We start from the raw sequence: 19794 nt of genomic DNA, 5'->3' as shown, positions 1-19794 counted from the left end.
AGCACACAATGGTATTATCCATATAAATCACTTCTGACAGGAAATTAATTATTGTAGTTTTCCAAGATTTACCCATAGATAAAATAATAACCTGGGGGTGAGTGTTGTGCACTACCAGCAATTTATTGCTTTTTCAACAGCGAAAACAGTTAGAAGATTTTGCTGAAGAGGACACATTTCTGTCTTTGGGCAGTGATGCCTTAAGCCATGGAAATACCAAAATGTTTTCCTCATTTCTTTACAGATGAAGTAGGAATAACCTATCATCTGCTTGACTCTGGTGAAGAAAGCAATGAAACTGTAGTAGGAATCTTTGAAAATACAGCAAGTTTGCCAGAACTGATGATTGGACTTTCATCCATGCATTATTATTTGCAATTGATAAGGTAATACTAAATTCAATGCACATCCCTTTCCCTACAACCTAATTAGCGAATGCTTTTTCCAGTCACCTGGCCAGTTCATGAAACACATGCAATGACAAATATCCTTCAGTCCTGAGGATCTAAATCCAGTAATTTTCTTATTCTCCTGCAGAGTTTTGGAATTATAAGATGCCTTTCATTCTGCAAGCTTTAACTATGTAAACATCTTGTCAAATGTCTCCACAAAGCATGCATTTTATAGCTTGCAGATCTTAACACTTTTCTTAGGATTTTCTAGAAATAAGAAGATGGAGGATGAGACAACATGTCTCTGAAAAATTATTTTATTGGCCAGAGTCAGAATAGCTTAGTTAGTGGTTTGTTGGTTGTTCTTTTTTTTCCCCAAATTATTATCTTGTATACGACACATTCAGTGAAAATGAATTCCCAGGAAAAAAAAAAAAAAAAAGAAAAAAGAAAAAAAAAGAAGAAAAGAAAAGAAAAAAAAGAACCTTAACAAAACAGTCTTGGGTCCTAAATGCAAATCTTCTCTAAAAACAAATTAAGGCAAACTGAAGAAGACCAAAAATACTTAAATCCACCACAAACGAAAAAAAACCAACCAGCCAACAACAACAACAAAAAAACCAAACTCACACTTTGATTCAAGGAACATAATAACCTGATACAGCTACTCTGTCTGAAAAGAGACCATCTTTTTAGTAAGTGTAATTATCAACCAGGGGTTGAATCTCTGTAAATGCTAGGTGGATTATCTGTACTAGAAATCACGGACCAAAGAGAGATTAAATTATGGACTGGGTTTCAGAATTCTTCTCCTAAGAAATGCTCTGATAGTCTAAAGACTGACAATACATACTGTTTCAAAAATAATAGGGCACTTATGATAGCTGAAATGGATATTTGAGGGACTACAATGTACATCTGAGGAAAAAAACCCCAACATATTGTCTGAAATAAAAGGCTTGTATTTTTTTCCTTTGGTATGCCCTAATGCCATGCAAAAAGGTGATCATATATTTTCATTGTAAACAAGAAGTACAAAGCTGCTATCTAACCACATGCTAATTACAGTATCTTAAGGAAAAGATTAATCTTGGTTCACTTTTTTTCTTTAATCAATCAAACCTAATTTCCTCAAAATCTATTCAAAGCTAAATTTGAATTGTTCAGTAGGAGGGACACAGTCTTAAAGGGAGAATGACAAGAGATCGACAGCATATGAAATAACGTGAATTACCAATAATTTTTTGTATCAGAACTCCATTGATAAATTTCTTGTTAACATGCTTTCTGTCACCTTCCTTCATATTTCCACTCTTAGATAATGTTCTTCCTTGGGCATTTAAAACCAAACAGTTCTCTACAGTAGTCATAGGGCTGCTAACAAGACTTCTCAGCAAATATGAAGTTCATGTTATGGCCTCCAATTCTGCAGACAACTTCATCACATCATATTTGCATGTTCAAAAGTTAGTTTTGGCTATTCGAGTATTAATGCAGCTGATGGAAATGTGAAGGTGAGTTCTAAAGAGTCTGCAAAGAATTTCTATAGATAATGTGAACAGATGGTTTATACAGCATTCCATACTTCTTGTGATATTTCATAACTCCTTGTACAGACTTTTATTTTCTTTAAGTGACCCAGAAACCGTCCAATAAAATGACCATGGTTTTATTTTGGTATGCTCAGGCAATTTTTCCATATTCATTTTAAAATTTCTTCTAACAGTAGGAAAATCGTGGTCCGTTATTTGTCAGGTGGTTTTAATAACTACGCAAGATATCTCACACTTATTTCATTCACTGAATGAAAGAACACAATAGCCTAATTTTTATCTTATTTTCTGGGAAGTTCTTGTAAAATAACAAGCTAGAATCTAAGAGTTTAGCTCTCTGTTCTTTCATGAATACCCAAGAGCTTGATCACTTCCCTTCATCTCTTTTTATCTTTTCCTGAAAATGAATGATCTTCAAGGACTGCAGCTCTCATTATTATGCACTGGTGTTATTCCTTTGTGCTATTGCCCAGTGTCATAGGATGATTTACTTTAGTAGATAGTGTGCATGAAAAAAATTCATCATTTTCATTTCTAACATGACAAAGACAGAACTTTGGGTTACTTTCCATAATTCATATCATCATTCAATCCTCTCCTCTTTGTGGTATCAGGATTAATATTAGGGCCCATGCTATTCTATTTCTCAGAAGTAGCTTACTTCAGGGTTTTTCTTACTGTTACTGAGCAGTGCTAAACTCATTAATGCCTTCTGATGTCAGAAAGCTATGCAAGGTGTGTAGGAGTGCTCACCAGCCCCATTTAAGGGAATTTTTTTCCATTTCTGAGCAGATTAGAGAAGGCTGAGAGCTCCAAGTTAAGCTCGTGACTGGACATCATATTTTTGTAGAATTATCTCTTTGTATTTGAGAGGGAAAAATCCATACACCCGTTTAGCAAAATTCTGAAAAATAAACTGTCTGGCAAAATATCAAATACAGTGTTTCTGAATTAAGCTTAGAATGTATTAGGAGAAAGCACAAAACTTTAATTTACTAAGAATGTTTCACTCAGCCACATTGAATCTGTATTCTGTTTTATCTCAGCTCTAGGCATTATTAAGGCAGAGAACAAATAGAAGATAAAGCCCTCAAAGAAAGCAAACAAATGTAGGTTAACACAAAAAACTGAACTGATAGATGAGTAAACCTTATACTGACTCAGAGAAGTCAAAAAAATAAATGAAATTATTTTAAAAATTCAATCAAAATCAAAGAAAGAGAAACAACCTTAGACAGTTTTCTTAAGAGAGTGACACTTACTCTTCATGCTTTGGTCTTTACTGGAATTAGTAGGAAAAAAAGATTACTATCTTAGACTGCAATTGTTAATGGGTAAACATTGCTAAAATCATTGGAGGACTTTTGCCCACTCCAGCAAACTGCCAAGAAGCAGCTGTTCATCTATGATCACTAGAGCCCAGACATCCTCAAATACACCTACTACCTGGAATTTGGATTGTGACTGGAACTTGAGATAAGATAAAGATTGTGCTATTGTCCAATGATCCCAGGTCTGGGGAGAAGAATGTGCCCACAAGTAATACTGGAAGAGAGACTGGAATGCTGAAGTCTCAAACATTCAGAGGCCAATCTGCCGATGTGCAAAGTACACACCCAAGTGCAGAGGGCTGCCTGGGCAGTACCAGGGACATCCACATGTCCCTTAAGGGTCTCATCTTTGCTGGTGGGACACAATGAGCCACATTGAACTGAACTGCATTGGCATAATAGGCACCCATAATGACTTAGAGCATCAAAGACTCCTGAAGTATCCCCCAACTCACAGTGAACCTGTATATACATACACATTTATAGACACTGACTATTATTAACAAGAACACGAGTTACCCTTGCTTCTAGGGCAGGACATAATTTAGACTTCATATATAATTTATACATCATCTCAGGTGAGATTAATTCCAGTTTGGGGAACATTTTTTGGATCAACTGCAGCTACATGCTTATACTGAAAAGATAAACTGCACCAAAAGATAGCACAAGACAGGGAATGAACACTTGCTGCCATTTATACTGTAACCAACAGTCTCCAGACCTGCCATTTCAACAGCACATTTTTGATCAGTGTAAGAAAGAAGCATTCTGACTTGCAGGTTTTTTTTTGAAGTGAGGCACTAATTAATTTGAAAGACCAGTCTTCAGCATGCAATTTGGAAGAGTTTTTGTATTTCACTACACTGCATAATACCCGATTGAGATAGATTTTTTTTTTAAACACTGTATGCATATTTTTGCTTAGAGAATTCAATTCATTGGGTTAGCCAAGTCTACATTTTTCTAAAAGTAATTCCAACAGAGGGCAGTACTCCCAATTGTAATTTACTGGCATTCCCAGAGAGAGCTAGGCACAGAGTGTTCCTATATTCTTTGTGAGATAACAACAGATCCTGAGGTCACAGGCTACAGAATCATCTAATAAAGGCATGAAAACAATCAAAAGAGCCTAGGATAGATAATACTCTGCTATGGATGTTGTGTTTCCTCAGTGATAGAAATAACTGCAGGAAATTTGCTGAGAAAAAGTTATGAAAAATCATTAGCTATTAATGAATGTAGCCTCAAAGACTTGATTACTACTGTTAAATGTAGTATCATATAAAAGCAAAATGAAATGCTATAACCCCCTATATTCATTCATTTTGTTTTCAATAATTTTATTTTTCAATAACAGATTCTAAATAAGATTTAACCAACAGTGAGAGTAACATAACAAAAAATAAAGGGATCTTTGCCTGTCTTGTCTGGTTGAGCCTCCCAAGGCAAACACAGCTGTTGTTGTGCATTACTTTCCTTTCTTAGGTCTTAAAAGGATTTTATTGTCTCAGTTTTGCAACACAAGCTGTACAATTTTTAGGAAGAATGCTACCTTATTATGTCCACATTTTAGCAATGAGTTCCTCACTGTAAAGCCTATCTAGTGTTCAAATTCACTTGAACATTTGCACTGTAGTAACTTTAATACAGGGCTGTAATTTAAATAATTTTATCGACAGTGGCTGTTATAATCTATTCACAAACCTGGAGCACAGGCTACAACTCCCACTTTTCCAAATGAGAAGCTTAAATGAGATGACAGGCGAAAAGGCAGTCTCCCTCTGTACAAACAGACATGACAAGCTTCTGCTTGACTGGAACATTCCTGAAGCAAAGTTCAGTCAGCAACTGCCAATTTCTTGAACTGAAAGCACTTTGCAAAAAGCACCAGTCTTAATTACATTTCATGTGCTTTGTCCAGTCAGCTATGGCACACATAGATACAGTCTGTTGGAAGCTGTTGTTTTTTCCTATCAAATCCTTTGCCTGGGACTTCAAGAGTGATGCCTGCAAGTCAGTCTAGGTGTAGGATACCCCCAACAACTTGCCATTTCCCTAGGTTTCTTAAACTGCAGGATATTATTGTTTCTCCTCCACGCAGGTTAGGTGTAGCCCACTGGATTTCTCACACCTCAGATGAATACAGGATTATTCTTGGGACTACCTAAACAGCCTCCAGTTAGACAAGTCCAGCACAGGTCTGAAAGATAGATTTTGGAGGATTTGGCTAGCTGTAATTGCCATATCTTATTCCCTATAGGTGAGTACAGCATATAAAACCAAATTGAGAGGTCAGCAATATTCACCCTTCTTTTTCAATATATTCATGAAACCTGTTCTCATGCATAAAACTGCAGTGGTTTCACTTGGGTTTTTTGAATTTCTTTCTTAAGTAAGTATCACAGAACCATAGAGAGGCCTGGGTTGGAATGGACCTTAAAAATCATCTCATTCCAACCCCCCCTGCCATGGGCAGGGACACCTCCCACTAGACCAGGCTGTTCAAAGCCCCATGCAGCCTGGCCTTGGACAATTCCAGGGATGGGGCATCCACAGCTTCCCAGGGCAATCTGTTCCTGTGCCTTGCCACCCTCACTGTAAAGAGTTGCTTCCTAATGTCTAATCTAAATCTACCACCTTTCAGTTTGAATCCATTCCCCCTTGTCCTATCACTACATGCCCTTGTAAACAGCATCACTCCAGTGTTAAGTACCCCTCCTTGATTTTTTAAAGTTAATCTTTATTTTAAAAAGTGATAAAGCTTCATCCTTCCTTCACAGGTTACTAGTGCCTTCACAGAGAAATGTGACCTAAGCTATGACAAATTCATATGGATAAAGGTTGATAGACTATACAATATAGAGAGTTACATGTGAAAAGAGAAGCAAAATTAGATATTGAATACTTGTTTTCATAAATTAAGACTTCAACCTTGCATGCTGCATTCCTTCCTCAGACATTGTTCTTTCTTCCCCCACTGTGAAGTAAATTCTGCTTTGTCAAATGACCTCTGCAAAATTTGCCATGAAGGCAACAGGACTCAGTCCCTTCTGTATGAAAATAGGTGCAGATCTGTACTTGCATATAGTGACCTTGGTTTTCAGTGTGTTTGTGTTGTTCAGAGTCCTTCGTGTGCAAGGAGCACAGTAAGCTGTTCATCTTTGTTATACAAGGGCAGCACAGTAAGTTTCTTGAACCTACAGATTAGACGTCAAGTTTCTGAGGGCTTAAATACAGATGGGACTGGGCTTCAGTGCTACTGAGAATGTCATGAAATAGATGTGATGGCATCAAATAAAGAGTTAAAGCTGCCAAACATGCCATAAGGTTTGATAACTTCTTGCAACAATAACCTTTGCAGAAAAAGAAGTCCTACAACGCAAATAATTTCCAACTGGAGAAAATGCTTTTCAGGAAATAATCAATTTATGTCTCAAAGATTAACTTGACGCTGCACCGGTAAACTTGTTTTACTTGAAAATCAGTGAATACAGTCCTTCCATCTCAGGGATTCTGGCCATTTGCCTTGACTTACCCGCTTATGAAGACGTTCTGCTTCCTCCTGATAGGCAGCAAGTTGCTGTTTCCATTGTTTCACATTGGCAGTGGACTCCAGCAGGGCTGCTGTGAGCTTAGCATTATTACCCTTGAGCGTGGCCAGTTCTGCCTCCCAATGCTTGCTGATTGTCGAACTGCACAGACAGAATGAGAATGGTCAGAACTCCCAAACCTCTTCCTTTATGCATTTTTAAATGTCTTATAATTTTTTTAAAATATCCATCAAAAAGAGAATGACACAAAAATTATATAATTAACAATAACCAAATACAGTATCTATTTGGTATATAACTAATATACCAAATATAATAATCAAATGAGAATCCAAATGCTCAAATCATCAAAACCACAAATTAAGAAAATATAGGTAATACCATTATTGGCAAACAACATCTACCTTCCCAGTTCAACAGGGTATATTTATGAACAAAATGTTAAAGATCACGAAATCCACATCAGCTTCCCAAAAGCAACAGCATGAAATTCAAGAACATGTATATGATTAGTCATTCTTAATATATGCACATTGAATGGAAGTGCTTTTTTAATCCACTACTTTATTAAATGTGTTGTAGGAAAATATTTGTCATTCACTTGATTAAAGAGAGCTAATTGAGTGCTTTGGAAATTCAGCTTTGTTGTCTTAATGTAAGTCTTCCATTCCTAAAATAAACTTTCTTTATTAAATACAATATGTAATTTGTTCTTGCAAATTCAAAGACCCTGAATTTCATAACATTGTTAATATGTTTTGACTCACTAATATCAGCAAAGAGAGTAGAGATCAAGTAGGATGGATATACTACCACTTTACTTCAAAGAAGAAGTTGATGCTGAGGTTTACTGAAGTAGCCTATACAGGAAAATTCCTGCTTACAATTTAATTGTTCTCTTAGCAAACACAGGGCTTTAATTTTCACAGGTAATTAGTTTGCCATCATCTGCAGACCATATCCTTACACTCAGTATGCAAGGGGAAAGTATCTCAGAAACATCAGGTGAATGCATTATATGCAAATAGCTCATTATGTCTACTCAAATAATGCTAAGAGCATGTGAGGTGTACATCTACATGGACAGTGCATACAGAAAATAATTAATTTTGTTTCATTAGTTCACTATTAAAGGCATCAGTGAAAACCAAAAATCCATAACTCTGAACAAAATGATTTTGTACAAGGAATTATTGTAATCATATATTTAAATATATCTGTTAACATTATTAATTATAATGTATTACTATTTTGAATGTAAGTTTATAAATTTATTTGAACTTTGTACACATGCATAATGAAATATTCTTTCATCATTTTGTCCACATAGTTTCTTTGTTCCACTTCCTGCATATTCAAAGTCCATCCAAAGCTTATTTCAAAAACAGAATGACTCCTATAAATGCTCCTTAGGTGTTCAAAATTAACCAGACACCAGGGACCATTCATTACCTATTCTGACCAAGTATATTGTGTCACTAAATTATTATATCTGATTCTTCTGTGGTCCAGCATGTCCTTCCAAATAATACTTTGTCCCCTTGACAAAGGGACACAGGAATACCCCAGAAGTGGAATATGCTCTAGCATTTAATGACACAACTAATTACAAGTTCACCACTGGAAATTTCAGATCTTAAAGTACTAAACTGAAATAGTGATGATCCTACTTCCTCAGGGAACACTGACTCACATAAATCAAGAAGATAAGCATGAATTTCTGTAACCATGTCCACTCTTCTGTTCCTCTAATCAGATTTAAGTTTCACTTACAGTAGCCCAAAAGATCAAGAAATTGTATTAAAAGAATGCTCCAAATATCTGGTTTTTTAGTACAGTCATACTTCCATCCTGTTGTTCTGATCCAACAAATATCCAATCCAGTAGTTTCACACAAGTGAGTTCCATTTAGCAGTCCAGCAGGATTATTGGCAACTACTAGCTACTAGCAAATTGTTTATATGTGACACTGAAACTCTTACAAAATGTGCCTTACTACTCATCTTTGCCCTCAGAAGATATATGTATACTAAACTGGTGTAACACAGCTGTATCTGAGGCAGTCAAAGGCTGAGAACTGTTTCATCATTCATTATCCTAAAGAAGTAAAAGGGTTTTTTAAAATCTAATAATGCATATATCTACAACAATGCTCTTCTTGTCCATGAACCCAGAAGTCAGACTCTTAGGTAGAGATGAGCAATAATGTGAGGGTGATTTGTTGTGTCTATCACTTTCCTCTTTGCCTGGTGCCTCTACTACAGTGCCTCCCAAGAAAATAGCCAGGAGCTTTTAAGTTACTCCTTGTATAATGGAATGTCAGTGTGAAATATGAAGCATGTATTTTCTATTACTGCTACAGTTACCCTAGTTCAGAAGCTGTAAGGTTTCTTTGGATCTGGTATTTTTCAATTGGTTATTGTCAGCAGGAATGAATCAGGATTATTTCTCAACTGTACTCTTTTACCCTAAGAGATCTACATAGGTGGCAGGAACGTTCCTATTGTAATACAGGTGTGACTTGTTTGTAGCATATACTGGAGGTTTTTTCTACAAATAATTGTTACTGTATCTTATACAGACTCTACTATAGCACCATAAAGTGGAAACATATTATTTAAATTAGTGTAGTTTTGCATTTGGTAATAGATAGTAACTTCCTAACTCTTTAGATTTACCCTGCTTCTTCTTCCTGGATATCACATTGGGAAACACAGTCTCAAAGCTGTGGAATTTTTTGTTTCATAAAACCATAATTTGATTAAAATAGCCCATAACCAGTTCTGTCTGTTCTGATTTTCTTTTCTCACATACTTTATTGGGATTGAAAAAAAAAAAGGAAAATAAAAACAACAAAGATAATAAAATTATGTTCTGTGGATTAATTAGCTAAAACTGTATTTATATTAATTCCTTTAGAAGCAGATAAAAGCACACTTACAGCAGGCTGTTATTCCATTAGACTGAGAGTATCTGCATTGAAGCCTGTATCCATAGAGCTACACTGGTTCAAATTTACAAACCCTTCCTAAGCAAACACTGGGAAACATAAGATTTAGACACAACTAAATTGTCCCTTGGAGGAGGAGAGGCTGAGGCTAACCCCTGTGAAAGGGAATACACAGATCAAGAAGATGATGGACACATGGAAGGTGTAAAGGGTTCCCAGAGACTGCCCAAGCACACAGACGTAATTTTCATGGTGGAACAGGTGCACTACAGTAACTTGGTACAGGAGAGCTGCACATACTCTTTCTCCCTGAAACCTTTTACTTAATTCCTGTCTGAAAGGCTTGTTGCTAAAAGGAATTGATTTTGCCCTCACTGCATTAGATTCTATCACAGAAAATACATACACAACCCTGACAGGTTGTCTTAACAGTTGTAAATATCTAAACCTAATCTGAATCATCCCTCATGTGTTCTGAGACTATGTACTCTACAAAGCACTTGAAATATGTACACTTACTCAGTGATCACACTGATCCAAACAGTAATTTCCACCAGAGCACTTTCCAGCTCTGCATTGTGGTAGAAAGCTGTATATAGACACTAAGGGACACACAGTCATACACACTTGCAGTCCTGTGGTGCAGGAATTCAACCTGCATACATGTTTTGTTTTCTTCTGAAAACCATCCATCCCTTTGCTGGCAGTGTCACAATTTTAACAGTTATTTCTTGAAACCTGTCAGAATTAACATCACTGACTGCCTGACAGGCCCGAAGCTTCAAGGCAGTCGTTAAAAAAAAGAAACATTCTTAACACTCTGGCTTGTTGCCTGTTTTTCAGCATGAAAAGCTACACAAAAGTTTTAAAAATACCCTAATAGAGAATAAAGCCTGGTCATTTCCCTTGTGAAACTTCAGAACATCTGAAAACACAAGGACAGGCTGTTTTGCATATATCCCATTGGTGCAAAATACAAGAGAGAGAAAGGGGTCCTCTAAAGAAAATTAGCAAATTATGAGTTTTATTTGCTGAACTTTATGCCAATACAAAAAGAAAAAAGGAAAAAAAAAGCTTTCACAGCAGAGGTTTGGGGGGTTGGGTATGACAATAACTCTTCAAGGGATTTTGCTCACCTTTAGTGAGCAAAAGGTCAAAACTCTCCTGTAATTGGTTTTGGCCACAGTATCTGGCATATGTGTAGCATCAGATGTGGCGACAGTCAGAACACCACATGGTGCTCCACTGTCAAGGCAGATTCAAAATCAGATATTTGACATCTGTGACATCCAGTAATTCAAATACTTTCACAAAACCCTCCTAGAAAAACTGCTGGCTGGTACCACTCAGCCTAACTGTGATCTTCCTTCCAAAAATGGAAGTAGGAGTCAGTGATCTTCCTTCCATACATTTAGGTATTCTGACCAATTAACATCAGGCCAATCTCCTTTCTCACTGGGGATTAGTTACAAGCCCAGTAAGTCACTGAGGAATAGCTTTGGTATCTGTCCATCTGTGACCTGAATAGTGTGCCAGAGGCTATAAATGCATGATTATCTTTCTCTGCAAAGTAGGTCACTTAAGGAAAATTAATCCGAAAAGCTCCAGTCACCACATTTAGCCAGTTGGAGAAGGCTTGCGAAGGGAGGGGGGATAAGCACATATTGATGAGTTCCATTCAGAATGAAGTTATTTTGAGAAATGCTTTCATGAAACAAAGAAACAAAAGCACTTCAAATTATGTTTCTGCTCTTTGAATCATTATTGCCTATTCACTGTTCACTTAGTTGAATGCAGTACCAACACTGTGAAACATGGTTTAAGGTTTATTTCAGATTTATAGCAATAAAATGTGCAAAGAATTCCACTTTATTAATATTTAGGGAGTTTAATATTGCATTAATTGCATAAAGTTAATCAGTTTCAAGTTTATTCTGCAGCATAGTCATGGTTTTAAGGAACTGCTGTTATTCAAGAGCAGGTAAATTATTTTCTTCACGTGTCACTGCGATCTGCTCTGCAGCTGTGTGGTGAGCAATCCTGTCTTGGGACAGCAGATGTGAAGAGGAATTTAGCCAAGTGAGAATGGAGTACTTTCAACATAAAATGTGGATTCTGGTATAATAACTAAATCCATAAGACTTGACAAATATGAACAGAGCAGAGTCCTGGTAGCAGCTGCCCAGATCATAAATAGTGGGATGTGTTGGAAGCAGCCCAAGAGTCTGGTGGAGTGAGCATTATCAAGCAGAGGGAGTGGTATGTCAACCAGCTGGCAGCAATGCATTAGCTGTGCTGGCAGCAAGGAGTGACCCCTTCTGACAGCCGGGCTGGTAAGCCTTACAGAGCAGCTCTTCATGCTCAACAAAGCACAGGAGCATTGTGAATTATTTGGTTCTGTTGCAGTAGCATCCAAGAGATCCAGTGACTACAAAGCATTGCTTCTTCTCCTTAGAAGGGTAAGGCAAGTGTCTGGGTTTATGTAAAATTCCCTGGTGCATTTGGAAAGGAGTCCTGCAAAAGGTCCTAATTAAATCCTCCATATCAACTAATGCTCAAGTGAGTAATGCTTAAGGTTGGAAGGGCAAGATATCTGCAACAGGCTATGACTGCTATTGCCTATATTGAAATGAGGTGACTGCCTTTTTTGATGGAGATGTTGACTCTGCTGGTACAGCAAGGGACTGCAGCATCCCTCAAGGCACTCCTAAAAGCTCACAAGAAATCTCCTCTCATTCATGCTGAAAATGAGACTCATCAGCTTATGTCCTGACATAGAAGAATTTTTAAAATTTGGGAATTGCACCCCTTTTTGGAGATTTCAAAAAGCATCTTCTGTGGCCATCTATTAAATATCTAAAACAACTTTGTGATTGAAGGAGTTTAAACCTGATGGGTTTTGGGAGCTTGTGCTCTTGCCAGTCCAAAGCACCATAAGCCCACAGTAATAATATGGAAACCTCTCCCTCTCTTGAGCATTCAAAGCAATAGGGAACAGAAGGGAGCTTTGTCTACTGCTAAATTATGGAGGAGGAGGAGTTATATAATGAGCCAGAAGCTGAAGAAAGAGCCATGGAATGGACCAGGTTCTATCTCACAACTCCAGGAAGAGGCAAGAAAGGAAGGGTATGAGTTGGTCTGTCATTTTGCCTTCCTACAAAGCTGTCTGCTTATAGGGGCCTAACTCTGAATTTACGTACCTGTGGGACAGAGTCGCCCAGTTAAATGATTAAAGAACAGCAAAAGAGGGAAAGCTACAGTAAGAATAATAGATTTTCTAAGAAGAAAACTTAAGACACAAAACAATTGCTTCTTCACAGCCACTGCTCACTGTCTTATATGTAGTAGTGAATAACTTTACACGTACAAAAGGAAGTCTTACTTGATAAACGGGAATTTATTTTTAAAAAACTAAATCTTCTCAAAATCATAATCCATAGATAATTACCAGAAAATTGCTTTGAGTTAAATATTTTGAGTGTGGCCAACGGAAAACTTATTAATATTCAAAGAGATCCTTATCCTTAATTAGAGTATTCAAAAGAATTTTTAGCAAAGGAGGATAGGTCCCCAGGGGGGAGACGGAAGAACACTAACAGAGCATGAAAGATCTGTTCTTCCCTTTGGGATAAGGAATATCTACATGATCTCAGTGGAGTTACATCAGCACAAAATCAGGGAAACATGGTTGTGAATCAGCTCATAGCAAAAGAGATGAAGGAGGCCCTTGAAGCACATTGTACTTTAAGTGAGGTGCCTAATATCAAAGCCACCCTGCTGGAAATCAAGAATGGCAGCCGATGAAATGAGCAATCAGCAGGTGAGAGAATTATGTGTCTGGTATGCACAAATATTGAAGGTTCATCTCACTCCAGGACATGTTATTTTGTTTTGCACACACCCTTGTTCAACTTGGAGCTACAATATGCTTGAACTTCCAATTTCTATGTCAATTGTGGTAGGTAAATGCAGAAGCTTTTTCTGCAAATTTGGGAAGCTACAATTATGGAGACAGAACAGATTTCTCCCTCAAGGTGTTTCAAATGTCAGCTCTCATTTTCATTTACTCTATCAGCTTGGCCAACCTCTTGACTGGACTTTGAATGACCCAGAGTACCCACACAGCCCACAGACAGCAGAAGACTTGCCTTTCCAGTTCTGTGACAGGCAGTACTGCTCTTAGGCAGCTCTTGTACTGTGCCTTATCAGCTCACTAGGGAAGGATCAATATCTTTGTGAGCTTAATGGACAAAAATGCCCAAAGAGGTTGAGTAATGATACAGACTTTTCCACTATAGAACAGACCACTATGCAATGAAATGGGTGGCCATAACTTACTTAGATCCACTACTTAAAGTCATGCTCTGTATGTTGTAATACAGCCTTTATTCATCACAGGGCTATAGAAACCACCATAACACAGACTGCTTTCATTATGGGACTTATCATAGACTGGATATGAAACTCTTTTTAAGAATGGGAATGTTCACATGAATACCACATCCAGTAACCCAGCATCGTATGCCTGCAGAAGGCAACAAAGCCAGAGTTAAAAATGGCTAAGTGTTCACTGCTTATGCAAACACAAAGAGTTAATAGAAGAGAGGAGCTTTTGGAACACTTCATGGGATGCAGAAGATTGGATATTAACACAAAATTAATGCTTCAGCAGGAGCCATGCGGGACTTAGTTCCCAGTCCTGACCCAAGGTAAAGGGAGGACTAAAGGGAGGAACAGAGTGAAGACAAAACAACATCATTACTAAGTTTCTTGTACTGCATGCTAATGTACTCTGGATGTATTTAGAGGGTAGCATTTAAACGCTGTTTCTAATTTAAACTATGCTCTTAAGCACAGTTTAAATTATGATTTTGTACACTGCATTTGTACACTTTGTATCACACACCAAAAACCCTGTATTTCACCTGAACAAAGTCCCTGATCTCTCTGGAGAGGTTCAACTTCTAATTTTAAACTTTTAAAAATACCTCATTTTTATCTTAGTCATTAGATTTTATAAAGTAAACAGAATTTGTTATCTCTTTGTGAAGGCCACAGAGTACAAACAAAGAACAGTATATTTTTCTTATAATTTTAAGCCCTTTGAAAGCACAAGCATGGCTAATTAATTTCTACTTTTTTGTAGTAATCGTTAAAACCTTATTTACCAAATAATTATCACATATCCGGAAAAAGTTAAAAAATAAATTGTCCTTGTTACCTTATTGAAATAGCATTTTAGCATAGTTGGAAGGAGTTTACTATTAGATCTGTAGTATATAACTGATACCCAGTAAGTTTGTTTAGTGCACTGAACATGAGGCATAATTCCTTGCTGTTGCTATGGTGCTAAATACTTCAAATATTCTAACAAAATTACATTTTTAAAGTCAACCAAAATTATTTAGGAACTTACATCCTGTGTTCTGAAATGACTAGGTATTTAACTGTAAAGAAAGTAAAATTGACTTTGGCATTTATGGCACTTAATCGCTTTAAGAAATCAATTAGATGATGTGGCTATCAGCAAGTCAAATACTAGGACACGGTAACCCTGACACTAAAATGATCTGAATTATGGACACCTTCGTTGTGGAACTCATCTGTACGCACAAGAATTTTAAGCAGTTTAACTGCAAATTCACACTCTGAATTAGTATGGATTAATTCCGCTAGGCCCACGGCTAGGCAAAATCCCAAGTTTCTTTCAAAAATCTTAATAATAACAACAGTTTGGATGTGCATTGAATCAATCTGCACTCTATCAACAATGTAACAGAACAGAGTATTCTACTTCCCTACACTATTCTATTTCTTACCTGGGTTGTGTTTTCTTGAGTGCTATTCAGATTTTAACAGTTTCACTGGACTGAGCTCTCAATTACACCTCACTGAGTTTGAAAAACTTCCCTAGATTTGTTTTGTCACAAAAATGCTGTGGTAGTAAGGACAAGGAACAACTTATTTACAGTGGTCATCTCCTCCACTTAGTAAAACAGGGCCAAAAACCCTGAGCTTCCAAAGGTTGTATGGACTGGGGAGTCTGCACTTTCAGTAAACTGCCCTGCTCAGTGACAACTGGCCAAGGAGATTCTAAGCAGAGTTTGCCTCTAGTCAGGTTTAGCACCCTTCCATTTTCACAGTCTTCTGAGGCCTTATGGAATCTGTAACCATTTCACTCACTCTGATCTGAAACATTCCTGAGCATGCAGTGTTGATCTGTGTTTTCGTGCAAGGGGAATACCACCCAAGTGGGTGGCAATGAAACCCTCTGATCATTACAGATATTTTGGACTGGAAAAAAAATCCCATACAAAACACAGTAACTGTGTCCTACAGCCACAAGGACACCAAATGGGCAGAGAAGAGGAAACACGAGGGAAACAATTCAGCCCACAGAACTCAATGCCAAGGCACATTTTATTTAGCAGCCTGGATGTGGCTCAGAAGGCTTTGGCAGCTCTAGGTTAATTCTACAGGACTCAGCACAGATTTTCATCTCTGCAACAACAGAGTGAAGACATGAAGAACTACTCTCTGGGCAACTTCAGCTACATGCAGAACAGTGAGCTGGCTAAAGAGACTTCTCCCAGTGCTGTAAGCCTGTCATAAACCTCACACAAGTTGTGGAGATCCTCAACACAAGCTTCTGCCTGCATTTATACGTGCTGTAACTGGAATGTGTTCATCTTCTGCTGAAGATGGAACAGCTGTGACAAGTGGTTCAAGGTGAAAGATTTACCAATGCCTGTTTTAGTTCTTAGCTGAACCTTCTGTTATTGATAAACAGGACAGCTCAGCCTGTAAGACCCCTTAATGCTGATTCTCATCTTACTTTCACAGCAAACACTGACCTTGGCAGAAGAGTCAATACAGCTGAAAGGCCTCACAATACCCCACTACAGCAACAGAAAGGCATTTTTATAGAATGGTCTTCAGAAATACTTCTATGTCATTTGCATAAAGGTTCTTACTTACGACTACTGGGCCTCCACCCAGATAGTACATTAGGTTATCTTACGATATCAGACAGTAACTGCTGGTGCAATTCATTTTTGCATTACAATTGCCAGTTTGCTTATCCCAGTAAAAACAAGGACATGCATTAATCGCACAGGTAGCTCCAGAGATGGACTGCCAGTTCACATGCTGACAACAAAATTAGCTTATTCCATTAAGGGAACTGAAGCTACATGGAAGCATTGAAAATTTAATTAAGCTTCACTTATCTCCTGTGGTAGCCATGCAATTACTTAAGAGTCAATAGTTTATATATAAAGTCCAAACTAAACTATGTATGGAACTCCCAGAAGTACTTTGAAGAACAAGCAGTAAGTTGCATGATGTGATCACAGTAAAATATTTATTGACTGTATGTTTGAACAAAACAAATCACAAGTGAGTTGTAATACATGCGGATACTGCAAGTCATATTTTTTTCCATTCCAGTTCTTTAAGAGAATGGAACATTTGCCTTGTTTAAACCAAGTCTGAATCCAAGAAGAGACTATGTTGCTTGCACTATGTTGATTCTAAAGCCAAATTTACTAAAATTGAATTAAACTGATGAATCAAAAGATTCAGTTTAATACATGGGAAGTCTGTGATACAGATACTTTTCCCAGTAACTACAGGTTAACACTCAGAGGAAGCACTCCCTATGTAAGTTTCTCTCCCTAAGTCTAAAAAATCCCATTTTTAAAGAAAAAAAATAACATGGTACACTTCTTAACTAACTGGTAGTTAACGGTTCTTATTTACTCAGTCTAGACTAAGTGATTTGAGATTTCTTTCATCTCCTTTTTGGAATAATGCAGATGATTAGGCTCAACAATTCAGCTGGAAGGTAAAATACAATAATATATAGATCCATTCTTTCCAATTTGACACTTAATTGATGTAACAGTTTCAAAGAAGAATATAAAGCTTGGCTCCCTTCTTTCCTCGTTCCAATCTCACTTAACTCATCCCAGCCCAAAAGGGAAAGAATGAAGTTGCCCATGCGTTTTGCTAGTTGTGAGTTCACAGACAGCAAAGGAAAGATTGAATTTTAATCCTTTCATGAGGCTGTGCCCATGTGCCACATTTCAGCAGGTTTGCTTTCTAGTATTGCAAGCTCTATTTAACTTTCCCCAATAGGGCCTCTAGGTGAGGGAAAAGGTAGGGCAAACATAATGATGTGAAGATGCTTCAAAGCCAGCTTCCTTCGGCCTCCCACTCTGCTGATCATAAGCCCAGCACAAATGATTCCTAAAGTGTCAAAGAATAATTAAACCAGAATACTAAAACCTCAGTAGAGTACAGAAGAAAGGTACTACACAATTGATGTTGTCATGTAATTACATTAGTTTTACATTTCAAAGTATTTCCTAAATAAAGCAAACAGGTAACTTGCAGTCATACACAGCCATCAGTTAGAACACACTTCACACACATAGGAAATTACTTTGGTTATTTTCTTTAAATCAGGCAAATTAATCTGAATGTATTGCCTACATGCATTTGGCTTCAGTCAACAAAACTGTATTTTTCTATCTATTTGCATTATAGTGAAGGGAAAAACCACTTTTCTTTTTCTTCCTTTGGCAAATTACTATAACTGAATAACTTAGTAGAATTCAGCCAATTCACTTTCAGAGTTTTGGTTTGGTTTGGGTTTCTTCATCTGAACCATGTTATTTGAACAAAATTACTTCTTAATTACCTGTGGGATTGCAGTCTCCCAGAAGAAGGGTTTCCACTACTCTAACTTTAATTTAGAAACCAAACCCTCTGCATTTCATATCAGAAAGACAGAACATCATTACATCACAGTAGTGCCATGGAGTAATATCTGCAAAGGCAACAACTGTACAATCACAGCTGATCACGAGATGTAGACCGTTCATAATGCTTTATTATTGTGTACTTGAGAAACCAGAGTTCTGTACATTCCAGACATTTTATTTCAGCACATTCACACAGCTCTAGCTTCATTTGCCAAATGGCCTAAGAGCTGACTAAAAAACTGTCTTTTATTCTAGTTCATTGCTGATTTGTGCCAACACAATTCATTACAGACAAAACTTGATGGCTGTTTTGTGCCACTGCAAAATACTCTTAACCTCAAAAAGATAATGCATTAAGTACACATTTTTGACAGACAGAAGAGCTGTGTTTATGTGTGCCTGCCCCTAACCTCTACCCATGTCTACCAGAACAAGGCTGAAACTATTGACGTCCTACTTCAAGGGGTCTGCCTACTACAATGTGACAGAAAATCAACATGACACGATTATGTTTAATCAAACAACTTGTTCAGGTGCAGACTGAATGCTGTTTGCATATCTAGACACATCCTGAAATGGCTTAGAGGAAAGCAGCTTTGGATGTTTACTTGATCAATGAGCTTTTACTCTAGTCTTCTTGGGGCTTACACTATCTGGACAGGAACCTTGACCTGGAGAGCTGAGGGAGAGTAATTGAAACAGTCCATCAGGGAGCCATGGCAGGGTGACTGCAATCCCAGGGAACACCACACTGTGTTGCTTCCACAGAAAACAGAAAGCAAGACTGTGGATTACAACACTGCCAGGATGTACAAATAAAGGCTGCATCTGGGAAAGAGGGCTTAGTGGATGAGACCTATCTTCAGCAGGTTTAGATGTTTAAAAGCTAAGAGAGGTTAAGTATCCAAATATGGCACTTCAGCCAGCCAGTCTTAGGTGCCTATCTAGGAGGAAAGGTATCAAGCACTACAGAAGCCCCTCAGGTGTTATTTTTTGACCTTATTGTCACATGGACATGGCAAAATTTCCTGGTTCTCCATCAGAGAACCCAGGCCACAACATCCTTCAAGGGAATTACTACCTTAACCTATCACCAAAAGGAAAAATCTTTAGCAATCTTAATTAATTTGACAAAACCAAGACACTTATAAAGTATCATGTAAGCAAAACAGTGTGGATCTTTTGCCTTGGACTTGAAATTAAGCTTTTAACTTCATGTAAAAATTGAGAGCTTCTGGTCCTTGGT

At 37.5% G+C, this 19794-nt stretch overlaps 1 protein-coding gene across 2 annotated transcripts in view; it reads right to left on the bottom strand.

The window, feature by feature from the left end:
* HOMER1 (homer scaffold protein 1) overlaps nt 1-19794 on the bottom strand; it is a 94911-nt gene that overhangs the window by 23088 nt on the left and 52029 nt on the right. For both annotated transcript variants that reach the window (XM_063422921.1, XM_063422920.1), the window contains exon 6: nt 6815-6971. In XM_063422921.1, the coding sequence (XP_063278991.1) occupies nt 6815-6971 (157 nt within the window). The remainder of the gene's footprint in view (nt 1-6814; nt 6972-19794) is intronic.

The sequence above is a fragment of the Prinia subflava genome, chromosome Z, assembly GCF_021018805.1.
Source record: "Prinia subflava isolate CZ2003 ecotype Zambia chromosome Z, Cam_Psub_1.2, whole genome shotgun sequence".
Classification (NCBI taxonomy): Eukaryota; Metazoa; Chordata; class Aves; order Passeriformes; family Cisticolidae; genus Prinia; species Prinia subflava.
Note: the sequence above shows the minus strand (reverse complement) of the source record. Positions and strands in the feature narration are given on the sequence as shown.